At 37.8% G+C, this 25,479-nt stretch overlaps 5 protein-coding genes across 7 annotated transcripts in view; 2 read left to right on the plus strand and 3 right to left on the minus strand.

Moving 5' to 3' along the window:
- Window positions 1-127: 127 nt before the first annotated feature.
- Window positions 128-1,833, minus strand: LOC124638783 (U11/U12 small nuclear ribonucleoprotein 35 kDa protein-like). Its single transcript, XM_047175883.1, has 3 exons — window positions 1,468-1,833; window positions 684-814; window positions 128-475 (listed from the first exon to the last, which is right to left on the minus strand). The coding sequence occupies exons 1-3, from the start codon at window positions 1,538-1,540 to the stop codon at window positions 128-130; spliced, it is 552 nt and encodes a 183-aa protein (XP_047031839.1). The 5' UTR covers window positions 1,541-1,833.
- A 145-nt stretch (window positions 1,834-1,978) lies between these two features.
- LOC124638799 lies at window positions 1,979-3,591 on the plus strand. Its single transcript, XM_047175908.1, has one exon. The coding sequence runs from the start codon at window positions 2,269-2,271 to the stop codon at window positions 3,574-3,576; it is 1,308 nt and encodes a 435-aa protein (XP_047031864.1). The 5' UTR covers window positions 1,979-2,268; the 3' UTR covers window positions 3,577-3,591.
- Window positions 3,589-6,038, minus strand: LOC124638792. Its single transcript, XM_047175896.1, has 2 exons — window positions 5,397-6,038; window positions 3,589-4,870 (listed from the first exon to the last, which is right to left on the minus strand). Exons 1-2 carry the CDS (start codon window positions 5,586-5,588, stop codon window positions 3,611-3,613), a joined length of 1,452 nt encoding a protein of 483 aa, XP_047031852.1. The 5' UTR covers window positions 5,589-6,038; the 3' UTR covers window positions 3,589-3,610.
- Window positions 6,039-8,712: 2,674 nt separating this feature from the next.
- LOC124640270 (ubiquitin carboxyl-terminal hydrolase MINDY-3 homolog) lies at window positions 8,713-12,035 on the minus strand. Of its 2 annotated transcripts, none has more exons than XM_047177983.1 (2): window positions 11,863-12,035; window positions 8,713-11,670 (listed from the first exon to the last, which is right to left on the minus strand). In XM_047177983.1, the coding sequence occupies exon 2, from the start codon at window positions 11,645-11,647 to the stop codon at window positions 10,277-10,279; it is 1,371 nt and encodes a 456-aa protein (XP_047033939.1). In that variant the 5' UTR covers window positions 11,648-11,670; window positions 11,863-12,035; the 3' UTR covers window positions 8,713-10,276. The 2 variants fall into 2 exon arrangements, with proteins under 2 accessions (XP_047033939.1, XP_047033933.1); XM_047177977.1 differs by having other exon boundaries at window positions 11,829-12,029.
- Window positions 12,036-14,520: 2,485 nt separating this feature from the next.
- The window catches only part of LOC124637700 (protein crumbs), a 50,301-nt gene continuing 39,342 nt past the window's right edge, over window positions 14,521-25,479 (plus strand). For both annotated transcript variants that reach the window (XM_047174322.1, XM_047174331.1), the window contains exon 1: window positions 14,521-14,771. In XM_047174322.1, coding sequence (XP_047030278.1) covers window positions 14,723-14,771 — 49 coding nt within the window. In that variant the 5' untranslated portion in view covers window positions 14,521-14,722. The remainder of the gene's footprint in view (window positions 14,772-25,479) is intronic.

Genomic DNA, 25,479 nt, shown 5'->3' on the forward strand with positions numbered 1-25,479 from the left:
TCTATTAAGTACCACTTTTATAAAGCGATAACTTTTAAATAGCTACAGGCTACAGTGGAAAGTGAGGACTTTACCAATGCCATGACTAATCAATAAATCAACGTTCTAGTATCTATCAGGAAGTTCATCATAATCTGGATGGCCCCTTCTCGCGTTTTTGCCAAACCATTATGGGTTTTCGGAATGGTCGATCTTGACAACCAAATCGAAGTTGTCCGGATTCCTTTCGGCCACCGAAACCCCCGCCAAGCCGCCGGGGCCGCCAGCCCCTCAGGCAGCGCTCTGCTTCACGCTCCACAATCACCTCTGCACCGTCGATGAACTCCTTCTGCATCTCCTTGAGGGCCCGGTCCACACTTCCCAAGTTTTCAAACTCTATGAACGCATATTGCTTTGACTTTCCCGTGACTATGTCTCTCACAACACGGCAATTAATTATCCTTCCAAATTTATCAAATTCAGATTTAAGTGTTTCCTGTAGAAGAAACATTAATTTGTTACATTTTATATTAGAAAATGGAAACAATATTTTTTTTAAGTGCATTGTTTGGAGCAGTTATTGAGCCGTGCGACACAAGGGACAATTTTATTGTACATCACCTCCTTACATATAATATAGTATTGATGTGTTTGTATCACTAGGGAGTGATGAGAATATTATGTTTAGTAGAGCACACACTCACTTCAGTAGTTCTAGGGTTCAGCCTTCCTATAAATAGGGTATTGACAGGGTCTCCCTTCACCAGCTTGTTGGGGATATATTCGGAATGCAGTGCACGCAGTATCGCCCGATCGTGGGGCTCTGTGTCTGTGCCTAATCAATAAGATACTATAATTAATAAAGTGAAATGAAAAAGAACTGAAATATCTTGATTTAGGTCACAAGGTTGTCAACATTCAACATGTTGATTCTGCAGTCATTGTGAGCAGTGAGTCTATCTAAGCAGAATAAACAGCTTATTATTGGTAAGTATATAGAGCAACATTTACTTTTTAAATTATGTATATCTTGGACACCAATGATTGATTAAAGGTAAAAGAAAACATCTTGATAAAATCTGAACTAACATGTCTGAAATCACCAACCTGTATGAGGAAGTGTGATGATAAACGCTCAATCCTTCACCATGTGAGAGGAGGCCTGTGCCCAGCAGTGGGGCAATAAAAAGGATGATGTTGATTATTTATTATATTCTCTCACAAAAATGTTAAATGTTGTTTTCATCATCATCAGCCTTTACTTACTAGAATATTAATCTAACCGTACTGCATCAAGATCCAAAAAAGAGCGTCAGCCACAGTTACAACTGACTTTATGATGACGATAGGTAGCAATACTGCGAGGAAACTCCGTTTTTATTTGTACATCCAAGTTACTTTACACTTTATTTCATGTGACTATTGTCGATCTGACGATAATGCTAGCACGACGCGTTTGAATATATCATACATGAACTTGTCACTCACCATCAATAGATCCGATTATGATGGGATCGTAGTCAGTTGCATATTTCTTAAAATGGATTTCATCTCTTGCCATGCTGACTGTTGGTAGCTGTTAATCTAGAAACAACTCAACTCGCAACGAATTTGACAACTCGAATACAATGTAAATATGGACCTTACTAACCATTCAGCAGTAATCTAATTTATATAATATTAAATGATAGTTCAACATTTCAATATAATTAATTATTAAGAATAAATAATTTATTTGCACGACTCGCCACCTTGAAATCATAGACCAAAAAAAGGATTCAGTGCAGATGTGCCAATAGGTAAAATGTTACAAAAACTAAAGTACTGCTGAACGGCGGCAGTGAACATTTTACGTTAAAACTACAAATAGTTTTATCGCATATTTTACGTTTTTATATTTCAATATAAAAATGAAAATGTAATTTGTACTTAATTGACAACATTTCATATTTTTAACCTACATGTATTATTACGTTACATAAAAGTAAATTAAAAAATAAGGCACCCATATTTTTCAATTTTTCGAAAATATGTACTTTTCATTCATAATTTCAGCATTGAAATTCGGTGTATTCTAAAAAGACGTAAGCACCAAATGACGTCATACATACGGTGGAATGGCGATAAAACCTTTGCTTCGCCGTCACCCGTAAAAAAATGGTAGATGTCAATTGCATTGTCAGTTTGACAAACTTGCTTGTAGGCGGTTCGCGTATAAACTTGTGGTGTTGGTTTTCAATTGAGTTCATAACACAATTTTTATTCTCATTCTGTTTTTATTAAATCGCCATGAAGGTTTCGGAAGGATTTGTAGTGGCCGATAGCAGAAACTTGCCGAAAGTGGACTATTTAATGCTATTGCAATATATGCACGAAAATGAATGCTACAATATTGCAGAAACACGTAGTGCCAAGGCATTACTAGCATCACGTGAAGCATATGTTGACACAGCTGTAGGATATGTAGAAGTCAAGCGAGAAGGTAACTCATGCACCGTTAAATGCAGGGTAACACCCGAACATAGAGTGAAATATAAGTTATATCAAGTTACAGCTGTAATCGATGAATCTGTTGAGAAGATTATCACAGTTCAATGCAACGACTGTGCAGCTTCTGCAGGAGGCTGCAAACACGCCATATGCTTTGCAATTTGGCTCATAAAACGGTCAGACGAACCATCAACTACGTCAACTACGTGTTATTGGAGTAAACCAAAACTTGCTGGAGCTGTAGGTGACCAGAAATTCATCTTAGCAAAAAACATTGGCAAAATGAAAAGAGCTCCAGATAATGTTGACATGACTGTAAATATCGCTATGTTTTCCGAAGAATGCAAGAGACGTAAAGTCACAACGGGATTGATTTTAAATTACTGTGGAAATCAACAGCCCCAGTTGAGCGACTTTAGTGTTTTTAATGTAGTGCTGCATTTTATACACCAAGCAGATGATCACTGCTATGACAATTTTAAATCATTTTCTGCAACAACTATTACCGAAGATGTAGTAGAATCTATTGCTGAAGCTACAAAAGCTCAGGCAAACTCTACACTATGGCATTCTATGCGTCAAGGGAGAGTCACAGGGTCCAGGATCTATGAAGCCATTCACTGTAAAACAGAGAATGGTGCCTTAGTACAAAGCATTCTTGGAGGTTACAAGGTGCCAGAAACAAAGGCTATTAAAAGGGGCAAAACTTTAGAAAAAGAAGTACTCAAGGAGTTAGAACAGGAATTAGGAGCAATTCAACACACAGGGTTGATTTTAATATCCCCTATCATAGGGGTTTCACCCGATGGAATTTGTAAAGACTTTGTGATTGAAATAAAATGCTCCATAAGTGATAAGACAATGAAAAGTTATGTGAGAGACGGTGAACTATATGAAAAATATAAAGCTCAGATAATGTTACAGATGCATGCAGCAAAAAAATTAAAAGGACTGTTTTGTATTGCGGATCCTAGTTTTGAACAGACAAAACTCCTACATAAGTACTGGGTTGACTATGATGAAAAACATGTGACATATTTATTAGGTGCAGCTGAAGAATTTTGGAAACAATTTATTTTTAATTCTGTTTTACAAAGTGCAAAATAAAACCAATTTACATAGTATTTGTCTTTTATTTGTTTTATTCATTCTTAATAATAGAACCTTGTAGATTTATCAACCCACATGCCACAATGACAGCATCATCTGCATGTTGAATTAATTTATTATTTATTACAGAGTGTGGTTTCAACAATTTATATAGCCTAACTCTTCTTATTACCCTCTCAACGTGGATGCGCAGACTGGCAATGACTTTGCTTTTGATAGCATCCCGCTTTGACAATTTTTGATCTTTTGCAACACTGGGTGGCCGAAGTAGATTATTCTGATTTCTACTTAGTAAAGTATCAACATGTTTAAATCCTCTATCTGCCAATACAGTACACTTTGGTGGCAGCACATCCAAAAAACCACTTTTTTCTACAATATTGGCATCAGATATACGTCCCCCAAAACCAGCAGATACAAAGTTGACAAAACCATCCGGTGTTGTAGCTATCAAGTATTTTAATGTATTGGCATTTTTATACTGTGACCATGTTAGAGACTGGAAAATAGGATTTGAGGGTTTTTCAATTTCTATCTCAAAACAATCAATAATGCAAAACACATTTGAATATTCTTTATTGGTATTGAAGGAGGCTGGTAACTTTCTTTTGACATCATATACTTGAGGGGAATAAATCAATTGTTTAAAGAACTTGGATAGAACACACAAAGTTCTGAAAAATATTCTCCATAATGTGGTTAATGATACCTCAAACAAATCTGAGATTTGGTAGAATGGGGTATTATTTTTAATTTTATACAAAGTTACTATTATATCAAAAGATTTTACATTTAGATTACTTTCTAAATAATTAATTAACCAATAATAAGTCTTTGGTAAGCCTATATAATTTTGTGTTTTTTTTTTAATAAGGTCAAGCATAAAGCTTCTCTGGGTCTGCATTACAGTTTTAGTGTAGATTTCTGATGAGACTTCTGACATTTCAACAGAGGTAGAACTTCCTTGTGTTGAAGGCAACAACACTTCTTCCATCTCATCATCTTCTTGAAGCAAAGGTCTTTTTGTCTTCTTTTTGTAAATGGCACAAAAAGTAGTTCTATCCGATGTTCTTGGTTTTACTTGTACTCCTTTGCTGACTTTTGTAGTGACTGGACTTTCACAGTGAAATGAGGAGGAAGCTGTTGAAGATGTGCTAGGTCTAGGTTCAATAATTTCTTGATGAACAGTTGCCATTAATGTCCTCCTGAGAGAATGTGGTAACCGAGACTTCAATTTTGGCCGCACTTTCATAGTTATCCAATACCGGTAGTTCTCCACATCTTCCTGCAACTAAAAGATAAATTATAATTGATATTTTATATTTGTCCCCAAAACAACCTATATTGTAAGTTAAAATCATTATGATTATATGTATATAAAACAATTTATAAGATTGTTTCTGAGATATATTTTATAACTAGCTTCCGCCAGCGGCTTCGCCCGCGTGGTGTGTTGATAAAAAGTAGCCTATGTGTTAATCCAGGGTATCACCTATCTACATACCAAATTTCAATCAAATCGGTCCAGCCGTTTTTGCGTGATTAAATAACAAACATACATCCATACATTCTCACAAACTTTCACATTTATAATATAAGTAGGATTGAGTCGAGTGTTTCTTCTGTCCAAGAATGAACAACATTCGATGTCTATATTTACAATGTTATTTTTTTATATTATTTTTAATCACATTTTTACCCAAAATTCAAGTGACAAATCTCATGCCAAAAACCTTTGACACCACATGAACAATGCATTGTTGTGGTGTGGTTGTGGCATCAGGTTTATAAAAAAACATTTTAGTTTAGGTACTTACATTGAGATGATCTTCGCATATATATATAACACGTTTAGGACATGCTATACCCACAGCATCGCACCACTCTTGTTTTGCTGAGCTAGGCACCGCAAAAAATGCTTTTTGAGTATCTCTAGAACTGTTTTTGCAGGCTGGTACAAAACAATATTTTGGTTCCTTCATTGGCGTATATGTTTGATTGGGATCCATTTCAGTGACGAAATAATTTTAATCAACAGTTGATAGTGATAACAGTAAGCGGTGTTGATAGGAAAATGTTGTGCTAATCAATTTCGCTAGTTTTATTTGGTACTAGCTTCTGCCAGCGGTTTCACCCGCATCCCGTGGGAACCTCTGCACTAACCCGGATAAAAAGTAGCCTATAGCCTTCCTCGATAAATGGGCTATCTAACCCTGAAATAATTTTTGAAATCGGATCTGAGATTAGCGCGTTCAAGCAAACAAACTTCAGCTTTATAATATTTTTATAGTATAGATAGGTAGGTACTTCATGCCAAAAGTGACATTGACAGTGACACTTGATGTTTTCTTCACATTGAAATGCCTAGGCTAAGGTAACTACTTCATTCTACCGTATATGTGACGTCATCAAGTGTTTTTTGATTTTTATTTTTTTCCTCAGAAATAAAGGAATAAAAAAAAATTAAAAAAATATATTTGAACTCAGGATACGAAAATAAAGAAATGGTATTTTTGTTTAAAGGTCGTGTAAATTTTGAAATGTTGTCAATTCTAGTTTGCCTGGATTTACACTGGCAGAGAGAGATGCGACTGCGGCTGAAGTTTTGATTGAAACATTTTGGACTAGAGTAATATTTTATTAAACAATGTAGGTAAAATACGAGCGAAAACGTTGTGTCACATCTGCGATAAACATCAATGAGTATGGCTGCTACCTGTCACAATACTCACAATACGTCAAGTCAACAAGGTCAACAGATAACATAAGCGGACAAATTATTTGTTTGGATGTCAATGGGCACGATAAACACTGATAGGTACTCAGTTGCATCCGATTAGATTAGAAGCCGACCGAATCCAACAAAGTTGGGAAAAGGCTAAACAGAAGAAGAGTCTCAAGGGGCCTTTCATCATCATCATCATCATCTCAGCCATAGAGGACGTCCACTGCTGAACATAGGCCTCCCCTTAGATCTCTACAGATACCTGTTGGAGGCGACCTGCATCCGGCGTCTTCCGGCGACCTTTATAAGGTCGTCTGTCCAACTTGTTGGTGGAAATCCGTGGTCTCCACTCAAGCACTTTTCGACCCCATCGGCCATCCACTCTGCGAGCAATATGGCCTGCCCATTGCCACTTCAACTTGCTAATCCGGTGGGCTATATCGGTGACTTTAGTTCGTATACGGATCTCCTCATTTCGGATTCGATCACGTAGAGAAACCCCGACTCCGAGGATAGCCCTCTCCATAGCTCGTTGAGCAACTTTGAGCTTTAAGATGAGGCCGATAGTAAGAGACGCGTATTTACAGTGTGTACGTAGCCAAAACGCATCCATAGAAAACTGCTCGCTGATACTTTGTAATGCTGTTTTTTAATTTGTGATTTCAAAGTATACACGAATTTTGCGTACTGCTCGCGTATAATTCGTAGCTTAGACGTGCACATGCATCATTCCAATTTATACACGGTCAAATTTAACTATATGTCACCGGAAAATAACAAGATCCGTAAGTTTATAAATTTACTAGGAAGTTTATAAACTTTCGTAAGATTCTAAACGGGAGATAAATTGTAATATTTTACGTCCACATTTTCGTAAATTTATCAATTTCCGACGTCATACGGTAAATTTATAAACTAACGAATATCTATTCGTAAGATTTTATATGGTTCGACCAATCACAGAAACTATTTTAAATATACGATCTTTGAAATACGTAAAATAACACACTGCTCTCTGATTGGTCAATGTTCATAGTGGCAATGCTTAGGAAGGAGAAGTGTCACGTGACAGCCAACCAATCAGATCGCGCGTAGAGTTTGGTTACTGCTTACTTATTATTTTACGAGTGAGTTCAGTAAGTTTATCAATTTACGAAAATGTGGACGTAAAATATTACAATTTATCTCCCGTTTAGAACCTTACGAAAGTTTATAAACTTCCTAGTAAATTTATAAACTTACGGATCTTGTTATTTTCCGGTGACATATACATACTTACAGCGACGGCCCTAGCCATTGCGAGGCTGCGTGCGGCAGGTCTATGCGAGGCCCTTTGTCCTATGTGAAAAGTATGTATTGCGAGAGTAAGCTGGTGTTTTGATTTAGCTAAACGTCATGTATAAGTAGAAATGGTCAAGTTAAACAAATTAATAAAATTTTATTTTTACTACAGTTTATATTTAAAGAATCACAAAAAATAAAACAAGTGGAAAGTAAAGAACCCGCGAGCGTAGCGAGCCCAAAAATTTTTGAGGTTTGGGTCACCAAAGCACGTAAACTTCTATAACAAACAACAGTTCAAGAGGTGAAGCCGCGAGCGTAGCGAGCGCGAAAATTTTTGAGTTTTGGGACATAAAAGTTCTCTAATCAATTTAGAAGGAAAGATACTGTTAGGTGAACAGCCGCGAGCGTAGCGAGCGCGAATTTTTTTAAATTGTTTGTTTAAGGACTCTCAAATTAAGCAAAAATAAAAAAAATCCATGACTGGATTGAGAGCCAGTTGTGGGTTGTAGCGCGAGGCCCTGTGCGAGGGCACAGTTCGCACACCCCTAGGGCCGCCACTGCATACTTACCAGCACGCAGGTTGATAAAAAGCAAAGACGACCCACTGACCCTTGTTTTTTCTTCTACGAGCTTGTTTTTGCGTAACTAGGATGGGCACTAGAGTTGTTGATTCTTGCATCTATTGGTATTGGTAATAATCTGAGGTTGATTTACAATAATGTTAGGTTCGCCTCAAGTTTCATACAAAGTTATCCTACCCACTCCTTTGAGTCCCAAACACCCCCAAGTTAGTACTTCACACTGATAAAATTATTATTTGTTCTATACTTAAGGATCTATACCTAGTTATGTAATAATAAGGATTTTTTTTTGTCTGTTTGTTTTTACCATTGCAAAACCATTTAAAGGCTCCGAAATAAACGATTTGAAAAAACATTTCTCTATTAGTATTTCTGCATTATCCGAGATACGTCAATAGACTAAGTATATATTTTATCTGGGTATGGGAAAATTGCTATTATTGGTAGTACCTAAAGTATATTTAGTAAGTTGGGGGTGAGTCGGAATATAGCCTATAACTATAAATGAATTATTATGGAACCCTAAAAAATAAAACCAGCATATTGTAATTAAAAAAGCATGTTACACTATTTATGACTAAGTAACTGAAAATATCTTTCAATATACTCTTTATAATTCGACACTAATGTGTACAGCTATTTTACATGAATCTGACAATACACAATGATAAATCACTACCTCATATATCCAAAAGCGGGTAGTTTCAATACAATCATGGTATTTGGGATGAGTTTTGTGTCGTCATGGTAAAGCCCCATAATGGATTTTTTTCATTCCAAAGAGAATTAACATGGCTATTATATTATAAATATTTGGGTAATTGTTTTTCACTAAAGCAATAGTTTTTGTTAGTTAAATTGAGGTCACAATATAAATTAAAGAGAAAGTTTACAAAATGTATGTAATTTAAGTAAATAACCAATTAAATTGTTGGGATACTTCCTAGAAGAGTCCCATGTAACATCATTATAACATATAATATACCCTATTAGTTGGTTTACATACATTAAGTTATAGTATTTATAACCAACATAAGCTTGCTTCCATACTTAGTACTTATCAAAGTAGTGTATAGGTATGTACAACAGTGTAGCAACAATGAAGATATGCTGTGTGCAAGCACTAGCTGCAAGTACAGCAACACAAACTACTCAAATATCACAGTGACAGAAAACAGGGGTGGCTACATTTTTATCACTTGTTCTGATATTAAGATATCTAATAATATAAGTTAGTACAAGCTTTCCAAATTTTGTTATTATATTGTAATAGTCAGAATTTGTGTGCTTGTGACAAGGACTAGGATCAGCGTTTTATTTCTGTTATGCTTGCAGCTAGATGGTGCTTGAGACAATACTGGAACAATAATAGGTCTATACATCATCATTAACAAGAAAACCAACATGCTGAATACCAGAGTTTGTACTGCAAAATATACAAGCTAAGAAGACCAGTGCAAGTACAAATTCTATTGAATAGTCATGAGTGACTTGTTGTGATCTAACATTACTGCAATGTCAATAAAGTGCACAATGAGCTTAACTAAACCATTGGTTGGCATCACTCATCATGTGTAGATAATTATATCATGACCTAGAGGAAATTTCGTTGTGGCTAATCTAAATACGAAAATAGATTTGTATTTCAATCCCCAATCTAAAATTATGATCAATTTTTTAACACAAAAATAGAGCACTGTAAAACTATATTTTACATACTATCATATTATACACTTGCATAAAGCTTATTGCTTAATTTATCAGATCACTCATTTATAAAGGTAGCTTGAAGCTATTCTCACAACATTGTACTGATTATTACTAAGTGTCATCTTGCAGACAGAGCACAGAGCACACTGACGAGATACTACTAGCTCAATCACGCCAAATTTATGCAAAATAGCTGCCTTTACCAGTGCGAGGATCATCTTTGCGAAGCCTCAACGCAATCCATCCAATACAATTTTTTATACATAAGTTAATACATAAAGTAATGGAATTTTTCAGCGACATTATTTAAACATATCTAACAGTAGTTTCGACGCATTCCTCACTGTGTCACAGTACAAGTTCAAAGCAAGGGGTGATCGGAAGGGAGCAGCCAGGGCTAATTAAGTGACGGCGACTGTCCATCATCCCACACCACGTCGATGCTGGGCCACTTAGTCTGCAGACACGTGAGCATGGCGTCCGTGCTGGCGGCGCGCATGGGGCACTCCAGCAGCGCGGCGCGGCCGGTGCGGTACATGACGCGCGCGCCAGGGTTACTGCGCAGCAGCCCGTTGTAATGGTGCAATGTGAATGTGTCAGGTGCACCACGCTCACATCCTGGGAAGAACTCATCCATGAATGCACTCAATAGGATAATACCCAAATTTTCGGAATCCAATTTCCGCCTCATTAACTCTACGTACTCAGGTTCACTAACCAAGTCAGCAGCACATAACACATCTTGTAGTGCAGCAGAAGGAATAAAGTTGTTGCCCTCCGGATCAAATGAACGAAAAATTCGTTCAGCTGACTCACCAACTGTCTCAGGTGCAGCTAGTCGTCGTTCAAGAGAAAATAACACTGTAAGATGTGTATCAGAGGCTAACACCCACACAGGATGTTTAGGATTTTTATAGAAAGAACCAACTGTGCAATATTGCATATGCTCCATTATTGTAAGGAATCCAATATCATTTTGTCTCTCAATGCCCCGCAGCCGAAGGCCCCCCACAACTTGGTCATGGTCCCACACGTGTGCTACAGCCCGTCCTGTGAGCATTAAGTTAATAAGTCCCTGTGAGCCATATCCATATGTTGAATGTATGAGTGGGTCTGATAACTCGGCCAGCTCTGCCTCCACAACGCCAACCCCCTTGCTGAGAATAACACTATACAACAGAAGTAATACACCATACTTGTCCTTCAATATCCGAATGTTCCTTGTGTAGAATGCTTCCACCTCAGATAATGTTTGAAAAGGATGTACTTCAATCCTTCGATGGAACTGTTCTAAGGTTTCTTGCACCGAATTGGATTGTTCTTCCACACTGTGGTCATTGCCACCGCTGGTCTCAGCGTCTGATTCATTCTTTCGGTACACTGCAACATTGTACTTAGGAGCTAGACACTGGCTTAATATTGTACACACAGCCCTAACAAGTAGAGAATTGCACTTCTCTGATGTTAAGTCTTGAAAACTGTGTCCAGGTGTCTCTGATAAAAGAATTTTGAGCAGAAAGCCTTGTACAGGTGCAATAGCCGCACACGGACCGCCTTCCTGCTGGACGAGGGCACTGGGCTCGTCCGGACTGAACTGGAAGCCCTGCGCCCAGCGCCTGAACACATCCTCCTTCACGTGCTCCCCCCACAGCAGGCGCCGCGTGCTCGCCAGCTCACGGTCCAACGTCACACTTCCAGCGCTCATAGTATCTTTGTTGGATGTTGTCACAGAATTATTCGTATCGTTCGATCCGTTCAACATTTGCATAAGTAGCCCAATGTTTACGCCACCTAAAAAAATAACAATGTACAGAAAATACACGGTTATATTAAAGTAATATGACGTCTAGGGAATTAGTGATTGTACATCTATCCAGAAATATTCACATACGTAAATTAACTCAAGCAAATCCACCACTACAAAAGAATCATAACCACGTAGTACTTACAGCCAATATGTAGTACATGACTAACGACATTTACCAACTAAATGATTTCTTCGGAAAACCGATTAACCATCTGGATCGCCTCAAACAGCATTATAAATCTTCCATAAATTGTTTAATAAAAACTTTTCATGTGTAGAAAAGAAAAGAAAAGCTTACGACATGAAGGCTGCCATTTTTTATGAAAAATAGCAACATTTACTTTTGTACTGTCACTCACTGCATGTCAAACAGAAAACTATTTTTTGCGTCATAATATACGCTAAACGCACTGTTTCGTGAGATCCTGACTTCTTCCCTCCTTAATTTAACTGTGTTTAACTGACTTAATGAAATACATACATAGCCATTTAACTAGAAACCATCTAGAAACAAACATTTGTCTGAACATTTTTTTACATATCTTGATTATTTCTTAACACCTATCATAAAATAATTAACATTTGTCGATGGGCCACCATAATCCGTGAACTTTTACAACAAACAAATTAATATAGTATATACATTTTAACCATCAGGGCCCCGATTCTCCTAATTTTACTTAAGCGTCATACGATTCACGTTCGACTCGGTTCGACTGAGATCCAATCCCGACTCGATTACGATTGAAGCGTATGTGGCATTCCGCTATTTTTTCTCTGAAATAAACGTTTTTATCCTTTTCTGTCATTCAATAATGAATCATTTTGTCTGCAAATGATTTAAGATTGCAAAATGATTGTACAGCAAACTACCGTATAGACCAAAATCACCAAAATAGCAGACCAATCGCACACCAATCAAATGTCAATCGAATACGATTGGTCTTTTATTAGTAGCAGAATGCCCGATATGGTTAAAACTGCTATTGTGATCATATTGCGATTCGATTTCTATTCGATTTTATATTTTATATTTATATAGATTTCTGATACTTATGCGAATATTAGATATTGGAATAAAACTTCTTTTACGTGAATTTTCCTTTTGCTTTTACCTTTGTTACAGTGAGCTCGTTTTGCGTGAATCGGATTGTCAATAATAATCAACAAAATGTAGGGTAACTGTATGTACCTAATGAAAACAGTTGAAATACAGTCCGTCTGTCGAGAGCCTTAGTCTGCCCGTGACTATGGATTCTGTAAAGGATCCGAAACGTCGGGATTAAATAATATAAATATAACCGCGATAAAATCCGTTAAAGTAGTTTTATCTCAACATCAGGATTCATATTAGGGTACGTCTCGACGTTTATTTTTAAATGTTTTATACAATGTACTAAAATTAGCGTCTGTCCCATGAAGGTAAACTCAAAACTTGTACCTTGATGTTGTTAGGGTATCCTGGGGTATCCACATCTAATTATGATAGTGTCAACGTGTCAACAAATCCAGGCTAAACTAAAAAAAAATACCCTTTCAAAAAAAAAAAAAAACAAAAGGACGGAGCACATCGGTTGTTAGGGTCAAATCAAATGGCCGTAAATGTTGAAACTATGAGTTCCTAGTTCACTAAGAAACCCTAAAAACGTTCGCAGAAATTCTGATCTTTACAAAACAATTGTAACTGCAGTTACTTTAATCTTTTATATTGGAAGTAAAAACAATAGCACTTGATCATTTGTGTATGTTTTACAATTAAAAATAATGCCATATAATAATAATCTGTGCCCCCTGCCCCTCTACTCTACTCTCTCCATAGACATAATATTAGTAAACAGGACTGCGCACCTTTAGCCAAAAAACGAGCCGAGTGAAACAGTTAGTACCGAGGCCGTCTGTCCCTTTCTAATAGGGTGACTATGAGATTAAACTAGGTGAGACAAATACGAATTTGCTAAGATTATTAAACACAGATTGGTATTGAAATTTTAACTTACGCAGTTTGTGACCTTAAAATACTAATATAGGCTTTTAATCATTAGCGGGAATTAGCAGTATAAAAGCAGGGAGATTCGAAGTGAAGACTATTTTTTTTTGTATTTTTGCTTAACATATAGACTGCTGAGCCGTTTATGTCGCCTTTCTTCATTTTTTGGGAAGCTATAACAATAGTACAACAGTTTTAATATCCATCACCCATATTTTGACTCATTACAAGAATTCATGGGCACCCTAGTTGTTTGATTTACGAAAATGTTATTATTAGCTAACCTGTGGAACGATATATTGCAACCACCATAGGATTCAGTTTTACAAGTATAAACGCAACACTTTTTCACCATTTTAATAGTTTAAATTGATTTAATACAAAAAATATAAATAAAATTTTAAATGCTGATTACGCGCCAAGAATGTTCAGGGTTACCGCTAGAAAATAAAAAAAAGCAAAATAAAAATTTATGTTGTTTATGTTTTAAGAATAAATACGAATAAACTAATGCGATTGTTATTAATTTGTTGACTTACAATTGTTAAAATAAGATAAAAATATAAGTGATTCAATTGTTTTTTTGGGAAGATAAAACTGTTGATCACAACATTTTTTTATGCTGGCAAGGTGTTAGAAAGAGACAAACGGCCTCCGTTCTAACTATCCCTCTCGGCTCGGATTTGCCTCTGATTATTATGCAACCAATTTAGTACCTTATTGCGTTAGAATAGAGTTCATTTTCGTAAATATATATTTTGAGCGTGCGCAATCTTGATTAGTATATTACATCTATGACTCTCTCCTACCCGTTATCTGTCAGTGTCAAATAGTCTGCCGATGTCAGTGCTGTCAGTCCATGAGTAATGTTGCGTGGTGATGTTTCTTTTTATGTTTTTATTTTCGTGAACATCAAAAGCTTACATTTCATTGTATGATTTTGTGTAATTTAATTAACCCTGAGTTGTTTTAAGTAGTGAATTATGAATTAGTTATCAAAATAATAATTTGAATGTAGGTGAATAGTTATTGTGTTTTGTTATTTGAACATGAAGGTGGACGTTGTTTGGAGGCGTCGCGGAGCTGCACAACTAGCAGGTCGGTGGTGGCATTTCTTCACTAGCGCTTACAAATATTTTGCATGTCACTGTTTTAAAGTCGATCTACAACGTACTTAGTTAAATTAAGTGGCGATAACATAAAAATTAAATATGTTTGATGAATGAAATAAGGAAGGTGAAAAACGTTTTTGGATAATACGTGTTATTAAAATTTCAAAGTTTGCATGCCTAGGTACATATTCACATTATTACTTCATAACTTATTTATATTTTAAATTTAATAACAAGATGAAAATGATAATTGTTAGGCAGTGTGAGTGAAATTATTTGAGTTAATTTAACCTTCATGGTTGGGCTGGAGAGGGAAGGCTGCCACTTTTAAATTCATTTGTAGACATTGTTTGCCATACTTAATATTTAAAAAAGAAGTTTGTTTTAATTGGACACTGAGGGGACCTCAAACCTGTTTGTCATCAAAATGTCCCCAGCCATGGACACATAAAATGCACAACTTATTGTTGATGATTCAGTGTGTTATTTGAAACATTCACACAATATTGTTTCTGGTATTGAATGGAATACTATGGCTTTATCTGTTGCCTTGTCATAACCTGCAGGCATGGTGTTACATACAGTTAGCCTTCACTGAAACACTACATGACTGCATAACTCACACACTGACCTGATTGTACTGCATAGTCTAACAATTGCCATGTCAGAGTGGAGCAAGTGCAATGTGGGGGACTGTGCAATTATTATCATTCATTCTATTATACATATTTATCAGCAATAAGCATTTATTAGCAGGATATCATTCAAATTATGAATAGTGTTGATTAATGTTTGCAATGATAACCTACTTTTATGCTGAAAATGAAAACATTAAGATTTTATAATGTTTGAGAATTTAAACCTAATATGGCAATAGAAAAGATTAAGATTTATTCAAACAGACAATTTACAAAAATTAGCTTCTTTTGTAAATGTGCATACATCAGTAGCCATGGTGTTTCAATATTATAGGGTTTGGATTGTAGAGTTTATTGCAATGATGATAATCAATTTTATTTTTACAAATGATCTGAACTCAGGACTAATTTATTAGGTAATTACTTCTAGTAAGTACTTATTGCTATGGAATAGAATACAAATAACTATGTGTATCAGTACAACATATAATTTATTGTTATGTTCACATAAAGAAAACCTTTTTTGTTTTAAAACTATATGTTTAAAATGATGCCACTATCATATTTACTAAGTAGATAATATGATAACTATAACTAAGTAGATAAACAGAAGAAATAAAAGAATGGTTAATGGTTGAAGGCACAAGTGTACACAATGTTGCTTGTGATGTCAAAGCCAAATATTTTTATTTCAAATGTGTACAAGTTTGTAATATATAAAATCTCATACAATGCTCTATTTAAGTTACAAATCCCTCTTAATAGTTTAGACTGAAATAATGCCTTATATAGTTGATATAATGACATAACTGGATGTAGACTACATGTAGCACATCATTTCAACAGAACTCCAGTACTTTTACAATGAAGCATTTATTTATGCAGCTTCATTCAAATACCTATTTGGTTTAACTTCTGACAGTGGTTTTGGTCACCAATATCCCTCTTATAATTTAACATTTTTTAACATTGAGCATGTGGTTAATGAAATCAAATAAGTACAGGTTTGCAACGTTTAACAAGAATGGTTAATTAAAACTATTGTGTAGTTTTCTAGTGATGATGGGTTGTGAAAGAAGCGCCTACATGGCGTTGAGCCTGAGACCATAAATCCCTCTCTGATAAAGGCGCAAGATTGGACATTCACACATGGCGGATAAAAGTCTAGTTATTATAATATAAATTATATAAAAGACTGTGGGTCTTTATGGGCGCCCACACAAAACACGATGCGATGCGAATTCGCATCAGTCATTACACTGTCCTCCAAAATAGCCAAAAAGTTGCGCTTGCTCCGCTCGCGTTTTCTGCCCCTCTTACCTGAGCTTGCTTTTCTGCCCCATTCAGACGCTAGTTATCCGTTTGTTGTATACCTATGTAGGTTTAGGATTTACTTAACTTTAAGTACCTATGTAAATCATATACCCATATACATATATTTAATTAATTTATTTAATTCTGGGTTTTTTCCACATGGACATATCAACGCCATTGTACCCTCTAAAATCTAGTGACATCATACAATATAATTACTTTAAGTAGGTAAATCATATTTGTTAACATAAGAACTTCGTCACAAACGAGCGGGTAGAACAGTAGACAAGAGAAACGCGCCAGTTTGGGCGGCCTCTCGCTCAATGAAAGCAGCTCACACGGCCATTGTTCGCGTCGTGTGCCGTATGCCCCCTCAATGTGCTGATGCTTACTTGTGACTGGAAAGTGCGCACACAACACTTTCTTATTGTTTCCGACGTGTTTACACCGACGTTTTACTAAAACGAGGTGAAGGCTGTTGGAAGGTGCACAATCCTGTCGTGTCCGAGCTGTGTCGTCCCGAGCTGTGCGAATGACTTGATACCTGCGAACATACCGTTAATGGCGGAAGGCAAGCGATGTGCTAATCGTATGAGAACTAGTAACGGCTCCCCCGAGGCTACCCCTCATAGTGCTGATATTACGATAGGTAGGTATTCATTGACGATTCAGAATCAAATCGGATAATGGAGGAATTAATTGCTATAAGCATTAATTAGCCTCTGACGTTTCCCTCGTTTACGTCAGCAACAAAAACACAATACCAAAATCTATATAGGTATATGTATAAAAAAAGTGGTGTTACTTACACATTTTATGACTCAAGAATGGCTGAACCGTTTAAGCTGAAAATTCGGAAGATAGTTAGACCTAGGAGAAGGACATGTTTGTCACCATCCGGGACACGGGTCAAACTACGGGCAGAAGCTAGTACCTTTTATTCAAAACAAAAATAAATAACAGGAACAGGTTTTTAAAATCTCATTTTATACATAGTATGTAGAGAGTACAGATAGGTACACGTACTGAAAGGCATTATCCATTCACTGCTCACTCAGAAATGAGAGTAACGTTAGTAACGTAGATGAGACTTAAACGTTCTTTGAACTAACAAAAAGCACCAAAACAGCAGGGTTTTTAGGTGTTGGAAGTCTTCATTGTAGTGAGTAGTAGGATTCGACCGACGATATTAGTAAGAACGCTAAGCAAATGTATCTAGCTGGAACATCTTAGTCCTAAGCGCGACTTCCTTGTCCTTGGATATTCACGAGGTTGCTATTGTTCACCAGAACCACGTTAATTACTGTTTTGTAACCATTTGTGTCTCTAAATCCTCTGAAATAACGTGTCTTTTTTGTTGAAGAATTAGTTAAAAAACTTGTTTTTTTTACTGGCAGTCATTAAGAAGTAACGTTATAACAATTGTCTTACTAAAAGCGAAGAAGTAAATAGTGTTCGGTAAAGTGGCCATTAGAGCTCATTAGTAGGTCAGTGAATGCAGGGCGGGAATGCACCAGGTGGCTGCTACTTAATTCTATCGATCTGCCTTCAGCAGCTTATACTCGTTATGCATTATTCAGAGCGACGCCGAATACTAATAATTTAATTTCTCATTATGAGTCTGCGTCTTTTTGAGAATTAGTTATATATTTCTTAAAAGTTTACCAACATCTTCCATGTAATATAAGAAGAATCACTGGACATCTATCATACATGTTGAATGATTGTAAGGTTACCAGCAATAATGAGACAGGACAATGGACGAAATGTCTCTCAACCGAAACAACGCCATTGAAATTGTTGTTTGTGCATTATTTATATTAACCATTTACCAATGCACCTTTAACAATGCACCTACTAGAAAAGTTGCAACAAGGGCGTAAAAAGGGACGCTTCAGCGAGTTAACTTCCTACAAGTTATGACGATTTTCTGATGTGAGATCATTTTATACTTGTCAATGGATTCTAATATATTTTCTGCTTCCTTAGTTCATTTCTTACGGTGCACCATTTAACTAAGGATAACTACGTAGTAACTATTATAAACTCTTTTGCAAAAAAAACGGGCACCTATGCGAAATCTTAGTTTTAAGGACTTTACGTGTATTTCAAAGGGTTTTAATGATTGTAGTATGTTTCTAGCATCAAAAGAGTTAGCCGAGCATGCGTGAGAGTGTATTCTAAATTTGAATTTTGTACGATTGCTAAGAAATTGGTTAAACCCTTTGAAATACATGTAAAGTCCTTAAAACTAAGATTTCGCATAGGTGCCCGTTTTTTTTGCAAAAGAGTGTAGTAATCTGTGGTATAACGATAACCGTACTATTTGAAGTTGTCAAATCGCTGATTTTTTTTACCAATGGGCCGCAAGCACACGACTGGTTATGGTTTAGATATTCTTATAATTCAGTGGTGCAAATGAGTCTCAAATTCAATAATGAGACATGCGCGACACACGGGTACTACAAAGTTCCGACTTTCCACTTGCTCTCATTTGCGGGATAGTCAGTAAAGGGCGGAGTGGCGTGGGCGCAGGTGCAGATCGCCGGTGCGTGTCGCCCCGACCTGCGGCACCGACATAACGCCGCGACAGCTGCCGTCTCTCATGATAACTTGTTAATAATCGATACTTGCTATGCGGAATACTCCAGTAAACCCCTGAAACGCACATAAAATAACGGCTGTTGTTTCCCACGAGTCTATCGCGCAAAATGGATGTTTACTCAATAGTCTATGCTGAGAGCAATCATCATTTCATTAAGCATTGGTGCAGTCTATATTATTATAAATGGAATGTTTGTACATACATGTAGCCATACTGACTGACACACTTAATTATTTTGCTTGTCTTCCGTGATAGTTTTATTGTTTGCAAACATTCTATGCAATGTTTATTATTCCAAGATGTTTAGAAAGCATATAGGCTTACTTAGTTATTGTCTCAAGTTTGTTGACATCGGATTGCTTTCGGAACATTTCATAATTATTAGGTATGCATAACGCGAACCTGGCAGACACCGGGTCCTGTTATAATTGAACCCGATACGGTGTCTCCGTGGATCGTTGAACCCGCAGTGTCGCAACGCTGCATGCTCACTATATTATTCATACGCGGTCTAGCTACACGCAAATCGTATCAGACTTCACTACAACGATTCAATCGTTTATTAAAGTGAAATTATTTCAATATTCATGGCGAGCCACTCGCTTGTGTTTGCAGAGATCTCTCTGAGAGCTTAGCAGGACGACATTCGCGAGTAGGAAGAAAGGTCGAAGTCGCAGGTAATTCTTAGCCATCGCGTAATTGGATAATTCTTCGTGTCTCCGGAACAAGCGCCAAATATTTACCAAAAGCACTTAGTTGTGTCAGTAATGGTCCCTATCATCCATTCCAGTGTTGCAGAACTTGAGAACCTTTACCTGATGCGTTTTTCCGTTGTACTGTATTACCATTGCAAATTGTGTAATTATAAGAAGTTAGGTTAAAAGCAAAGCCCTGGCCGAGCCTGTTGCATATTAACTGGTTGCAGTCGATGAGTCATTAGCGAAGTGGCCGGCGGGTGCACTAACGAGCACCGCTAGCGGAGGAGGCTTGAGGTCGAGTGTTGGCGACGGTCGACGAGGAGAGCTCCTCTGTTCACTCAATGCAGTTAGCTCTAGAGTGAAACTTGGTGTGCTCTGTGTGCCTACAGCTTAACATTGAAACAACGCCAACTTTGCGGTGTTATGCTAACCTACCTACTGTTGATGGAATTCAATGCCGTATCGATATTTTGCACAAACATTTTGCCACAAGGAAATATCAGAAAATGCTAAAACAAATGGTGCGTAACAGCGGTTCAGTACAACTGAACCGCTGTTACGCACCATTTGTTTGTAAGATTACAATTTAGAGATGATGAGATGAACTGCCTTTCGTTATTGTCACGGTGAATCACAAGAATATTGAATTTCTTTACAGAAGATAGTCGGCTGTGTACGATTGTTTAAACAAAAGCAGTATTTATGCTCACATTCAAGCGCAGTGTATTGGCACAAAATACATAGGTACAGAAGTCAATCTCATGTATGTACTTCACTTTTCATGCCTAAACCCGGCGGTCGCGCTAGGGTTGTCAACTTTTTTATGCGCATAAAACTAACGTGGTAGTGGTACTCGTATCTAATTATTTATTTATTGTTGAAAATAAAACAGGAAATTATTATTATTATATAATTTTATATAAAACACTATGTAAAACAAAGTACCTCTTTACTTGCGAACAATTTTTTTTTTTATGTAGGTAATTGGTTGGTACAGTCCCTAATCTAAGCTTGCTTCTACCTACAGAAACCTTGAATGCGAGTCCGACTCGCACTTGACCGGTTTTATTTCGTCTACCTTACAACATACTCTCGCCATGATCACAAAAATTATTAACTCCTACTACCTAGTAATAATCTTTGAGGGTAGGTTGGCAGGTTCGCCTGGGTCGACACTAGGGCTTTCAAATACCGGATTTTTTCAATTCCGGTATCAATACCGGTATTAGAAATTTCAATACCGTGATCACGTGATCACGGTATTGTCGGTCATGCAAATATTGCAATACTCCAGATATTAAAAGTCGTCGCTCCTTTATGCGTCTTCGAAGTACTTTTGCAAGATTTTATCTTAAGTCATTAGCTTGACCATCTAACTTCGTCAACATAAATTTTAGCGCAATATCCGCTTTTAGTGAATTGGCATCCCGTTTACAAATTTCTAATACAGTTACTTTGACTACAGAAAGGCTGTTGTAAATATTTTTTAATATTGTCAAATGGAATTCGTCCAATTCGAAATCGGAGTTTAATTTTAAATCGATTAAAACTTTTAAAACACAATCCTTTAGTTTCAAAAAGCGTCCAATCATAACACCGACCCTATGACTAAAAATGAGATTGACTTCATCATGACGAACAAGAAGCACATACTCAGAGAAGTCTCCGTGATCAATAGGTTTAATACCGGTAGCGATCACCGACTTGTGCGAAGCTCTCTGAATATCAACTTCAAGGCCGAACGTTTCCGTCTGATGAAGGCCAGGCTCCGACCAACACTGCTCCAAACCATTTCAGGATCTGAAAAGTTCCAGTCAAATTTGGAGAACCGATTTGCCGCCCTGGAAACCACAACGTTAACCAGAACCACGAATATGTGGTTCGGATCCTCAGGGAGGAAGGTTCGAGATTCTGTAACATGCAGAGTTATGGCAAGAAATCAAAGCTTTCGGAAGAAACATTGGGGCTTATGAAGAAACGACGTGAAAACCCGCCTGTCACTTCGTCAGCTAAGCGGGCTCTAAACCAAGAGATCAACAAGCACGTACGACGCGACCTCCGGTGCTCCAATACTCTTGAAATTGAAAGAGCAATTGAGCTGAATCGGGGTTCAAAAGTGTTCGTACAATCTTTTGGAAGAAGCCACTTGACGAAGCTGACCACAACAAGTGGAGAAGTCATTTCTTCGGTGCCGGCAGTGCTTTCGGAAGTGGAAAACTTCTATGGCCGGTTATACGCAACGCATGCATCTCGACTTGATCCCGGAAATAAGGATTCTAGAGCCACATTAACACGCCATTTCACCGAAGACCTGCTAGAAGTCAGCAGTGGCGAAATCGAGATCGCTCTGAGACAGCTCAAAAATGGAAAAACCCCTAGCGAGGATGGCATTACAACAGAGCTATTAAAAGCAGGTGGTAAGCCCGTACTGGGGGAGCTCCAGAAGCTTTTTAACGCCGTCCTGTTTGAAGGGAGAACTCCAGAGGCGTGGAGTAGGAGTGTTGTCGTCCTGTTCTTCAAAAAGGGAGACAAAACCCAGCTGAAGAACTATCGACCCATTTTCCTCCTAAGCCACGTATATAGGCTGTACTCAAGAGTGATCACGAACCGACTTACGCGAAGACTAGACGAATTCCAACCACCGGAGCAGGCTGGGTTTCGGAGCGGATACGGCACCATAGACCACATCCACACAGTGCGACAGATTATACAGAAGACCGAAGAGTATAATCAGCCGCTGTGTCTAGCATTTGTGGACTATGAGAAGGCCTTCGACTCGGTTGAAATCTGGTCTATTCTGGAGTCTCTGCAGCGTTGCCAAGTAGATTGGCGATACATCCTAGTGATGAGATGTCTCTTTGCTAAGTACTGACTAACAAAACAATAACGCTGTTTGGCTCGCTGGACCGACTAAACCGATCGTTTAAGAAAGGTGCGGGCGGGAATGCTGCAGATAAAAGTTGGCGCTTAATACACAAGTGTGAAGTGTGAGACTAATATTACGAGTAGTACATACATCTTACGAGTATGTAGTTATTTATTTTATTTAATACTAGCTTCTGCCCGCGACTTCGTACGCGGATCCTGTCCCTTATGCCAGCGACTACGGGGTCAGCAAAATCAAAGATCTGAATAGTCGCAATAGACGTGACCATAGGGATAAAAGTAGTGATTCTAATTAGTCCGCATTTAAGTTGTGTGAGGCAAAAATATTACACGTTTTATTACGTAAAAAAACATTAAATAGATGACAAAGTCGTGGTGACTTAGTGGAATTCGTGGTGGTTTAGTGGGTGGAGAACCAATCTCTCAAGTATGAGCGTGCGTCTTTGATTCCAAGTTCAATTCCGTCTGGCAAGTGCCTGCCAATGCAACTTTTCTAAGTTCGTATGTACATTCTACGTATATTTTGGATACCAATGACCGTTATTTGGAGGGGATGTTAAACTATAGGTTCCGACTGTCATTGAACATTCTTGGCAGTCGTTATGGGTAGTCAGTAAGACTTACCAAGGGGTGTTGGGTTGAGCGGGTAACCGGGTTGTGGAGGTCAGATAAGCAGTCGCTCCTTGTAAGACACTGGTACTCAGTTGCATCGTGACTGGATGTCGACCCTAACATAATTGGGACAAAGGCTCTTGAGATAATAACGACAATAATAATGAGATATAGGCACCGCAGGACATCTGAGGCTGATGACGGGGAGTAACGACCCCGCGGGGCTATATATACTGAGTTCTCCAGGGAGTGTATACTGTCCCCCATCTCCGGCCGGTCGGAGTGAACCATGACGGGGGTAGGTCTCACGCCTCTGGCTTGGCTTGGCCGTCCAGAGTGGAGTCGCTAGAGCAGGATAGTAGCCCTGCTCGGAGGGTAGGTGCCTCATGGTAAGCACAGGGAGCGCGTAATCTGCGTTTAAAGTCCGCCGAGGTATCCTCACCCTTCAGCCGCTCATGTCCCTGTTGCCCTCTTGTTGCTATTCAGTGACTGGGTCCCGGGGGCCCAGTAAGTGAGGTGGCGAGTCTCCACCTGCCGTTTTTACATGTACCTAATACATTGTCATCCACTAACATTCCATCACAATAGCCCAAGTAGTTTTCGTCCATAGTTAGCAATAGCTTAGCACAGAACCGGGGATTGTCTTTTTTTTAACGACGTCCACCGGGGATTGTCCTTGAGTTCATTTCTATAGTGTATAAAGGGATAATCGTCGGTTTTGTGTCACCATTTCATTAAAGTGGTCTCAAAAGGGCTTCAGCGTGTTGGCTTCGGCCCCACGTTGCTAAAACGTCATATCTTCATATGCTTCATATAGTCTAGCAGGGCTCCTGGAGTTCCACATCAGGTATTTTACATCTTCAATTTTTATAAGTCAACAGAGAATGCTTATCAGATTGAACAACTTTTGCTAAAACGTCATTCCTCTATATGTTATAGTCTAGCTGGGCCCCTGGAGTTCCACATCAGGTGTTTTAGATCTTCAATTTGTATAAGTCAATAGAAAGTGCTTATCAAATTGAACAACTTTTGCTAAAACGTCATACCTGTATATGGTACAGAGAAGCTGGGCTCTTGGGGTTCCACATCAGGTGTTCCAGATCTTAAAATTTATTATCTCAGCTGAAAATGCTCATCAAATGAAACAATTTTTGCCAAGGCACCATATTTGTATCTCTTATAGTTTTATTGGTCTGTTGGAGTTCTGTACCAGGTCTTCAAGTTTCGAAGATAAATTATAGCCTATATGTTGACCAGGCTTAATACTGATACAACAAAGAAAAAATCATTGAAATCCGTCCAGTAGTTCCGAAGATTAGCGTGTACAAACAAACAGACATACAGACATACAGACAAACAGACAGAATTTTTTTTTTGGATTTGTGCTCCATTACTGATTCTAAACCCCACCCAATTATTATTTTTTTAATATATTCAATGTACAGACACAGTTTTTTTACAGATTTATTATATGTATAGACAACTTCCTGCTACTTATTACAACAAACCACAATAATCAAAATTATAAAAAGATTGTAATACCGTAATCACGGTATTGGCTCGTCAATACCGGTATTGAAAAAAGACCAAAATATATCCGTGATCACGGTATTACGGGATCCCGTAATACCGGTATTGAAAGCCCTAGTCGACACTAGCAAAACTTATTACGGCATTGGGCCAGAGACCGCCGTGGCTTACCTGCCCACCTAATTGTACCTACTGCGTTTATTAAACGAACCATCGAAATATAAGAAAATAAGTAGATACATTACATACTATAGGTACTTACCCCTCTGAATCAACCGGCAGGCTAAAAAACGACAGTTCACTGTTTATTATTGTACTAGCCTTCCGCCCGCGGCTCCGCCCGCGTGGAATTCGGTTATATTGGACACACAGCGCCATCTACAATCCATCCATCAAGCAAACAATATTTTT

Source organism: Helicoverpa zea, chromosome 2, assembly GCF_022581195.2.
Source record: "Helicoverpa zea isolate HzStark_Cry1AcR chromosome 2, ilHelZeax1.1, whole genome shotgun sequence".
Classification (NCBI taxonomy): Eukaryota; Metazoa; Arthropoda; class Insecta; order Lepidoptera; family Noctuidae; genus Helicoverpa; species Helicoverpa zea.

What these genes read in the sequence shown, in the direction of transcription:
- LOC124638783 (XM_047175883.1), bottom strand. Translation starts at nt 1,540, where the DNA reads ATGGCAAGAGATGAAATCCATTTTAAGAAATATGCAACTGACTACGAT. An exon ending in CATAATCGGATCTATTGATG is followed by an intron (nt 815 to 1,467) that starts GTGAGTGACAAG and finishes CTTATTGATTAG; the next exon opens with GCACAGACACAGAGCCCCAC. An exon ending in TGAACCCTAGAACTACTGAA is followed by an intron (nt 476 to 683) that starts GTGAGTGTGTGC and finishes TTTCTTCTACAG; the next exon opens with GAAACACTTAAATCTGAATT.
- LOC124638799 (XM_047175908.1), top strand. Translation starts at nt 2,269, where the DNA reads ATGAAGGTTTCGGAAGGATTTGTAGTGGCCGATAGCAGAAACTTGCCG.
- LOC124638792 (XM_047175896.1), bottom strand. Translation starts at nt 5,588, where the DNA reads ATGGATCCCAATCAAACATATACGCCAATGAAGGAACCAAAATATTGT. An exon ending in TATGCGAAGATCATCTCAAT is followed by an intron (nt 4,871 to 5,396) that starts GTAAGTACCTAA and finishes TTTATCTTTTAG; the next exon opens with TTGCAGGAAGATGTGGAGAA.
- LOC124640270 (XM_047177983.1), bottom strand. Translation starts at nt 11,647, where the DNA reads ATGCAAATGTTGAACGGATCGAACGATACGAATAATTCTGTGACAACA.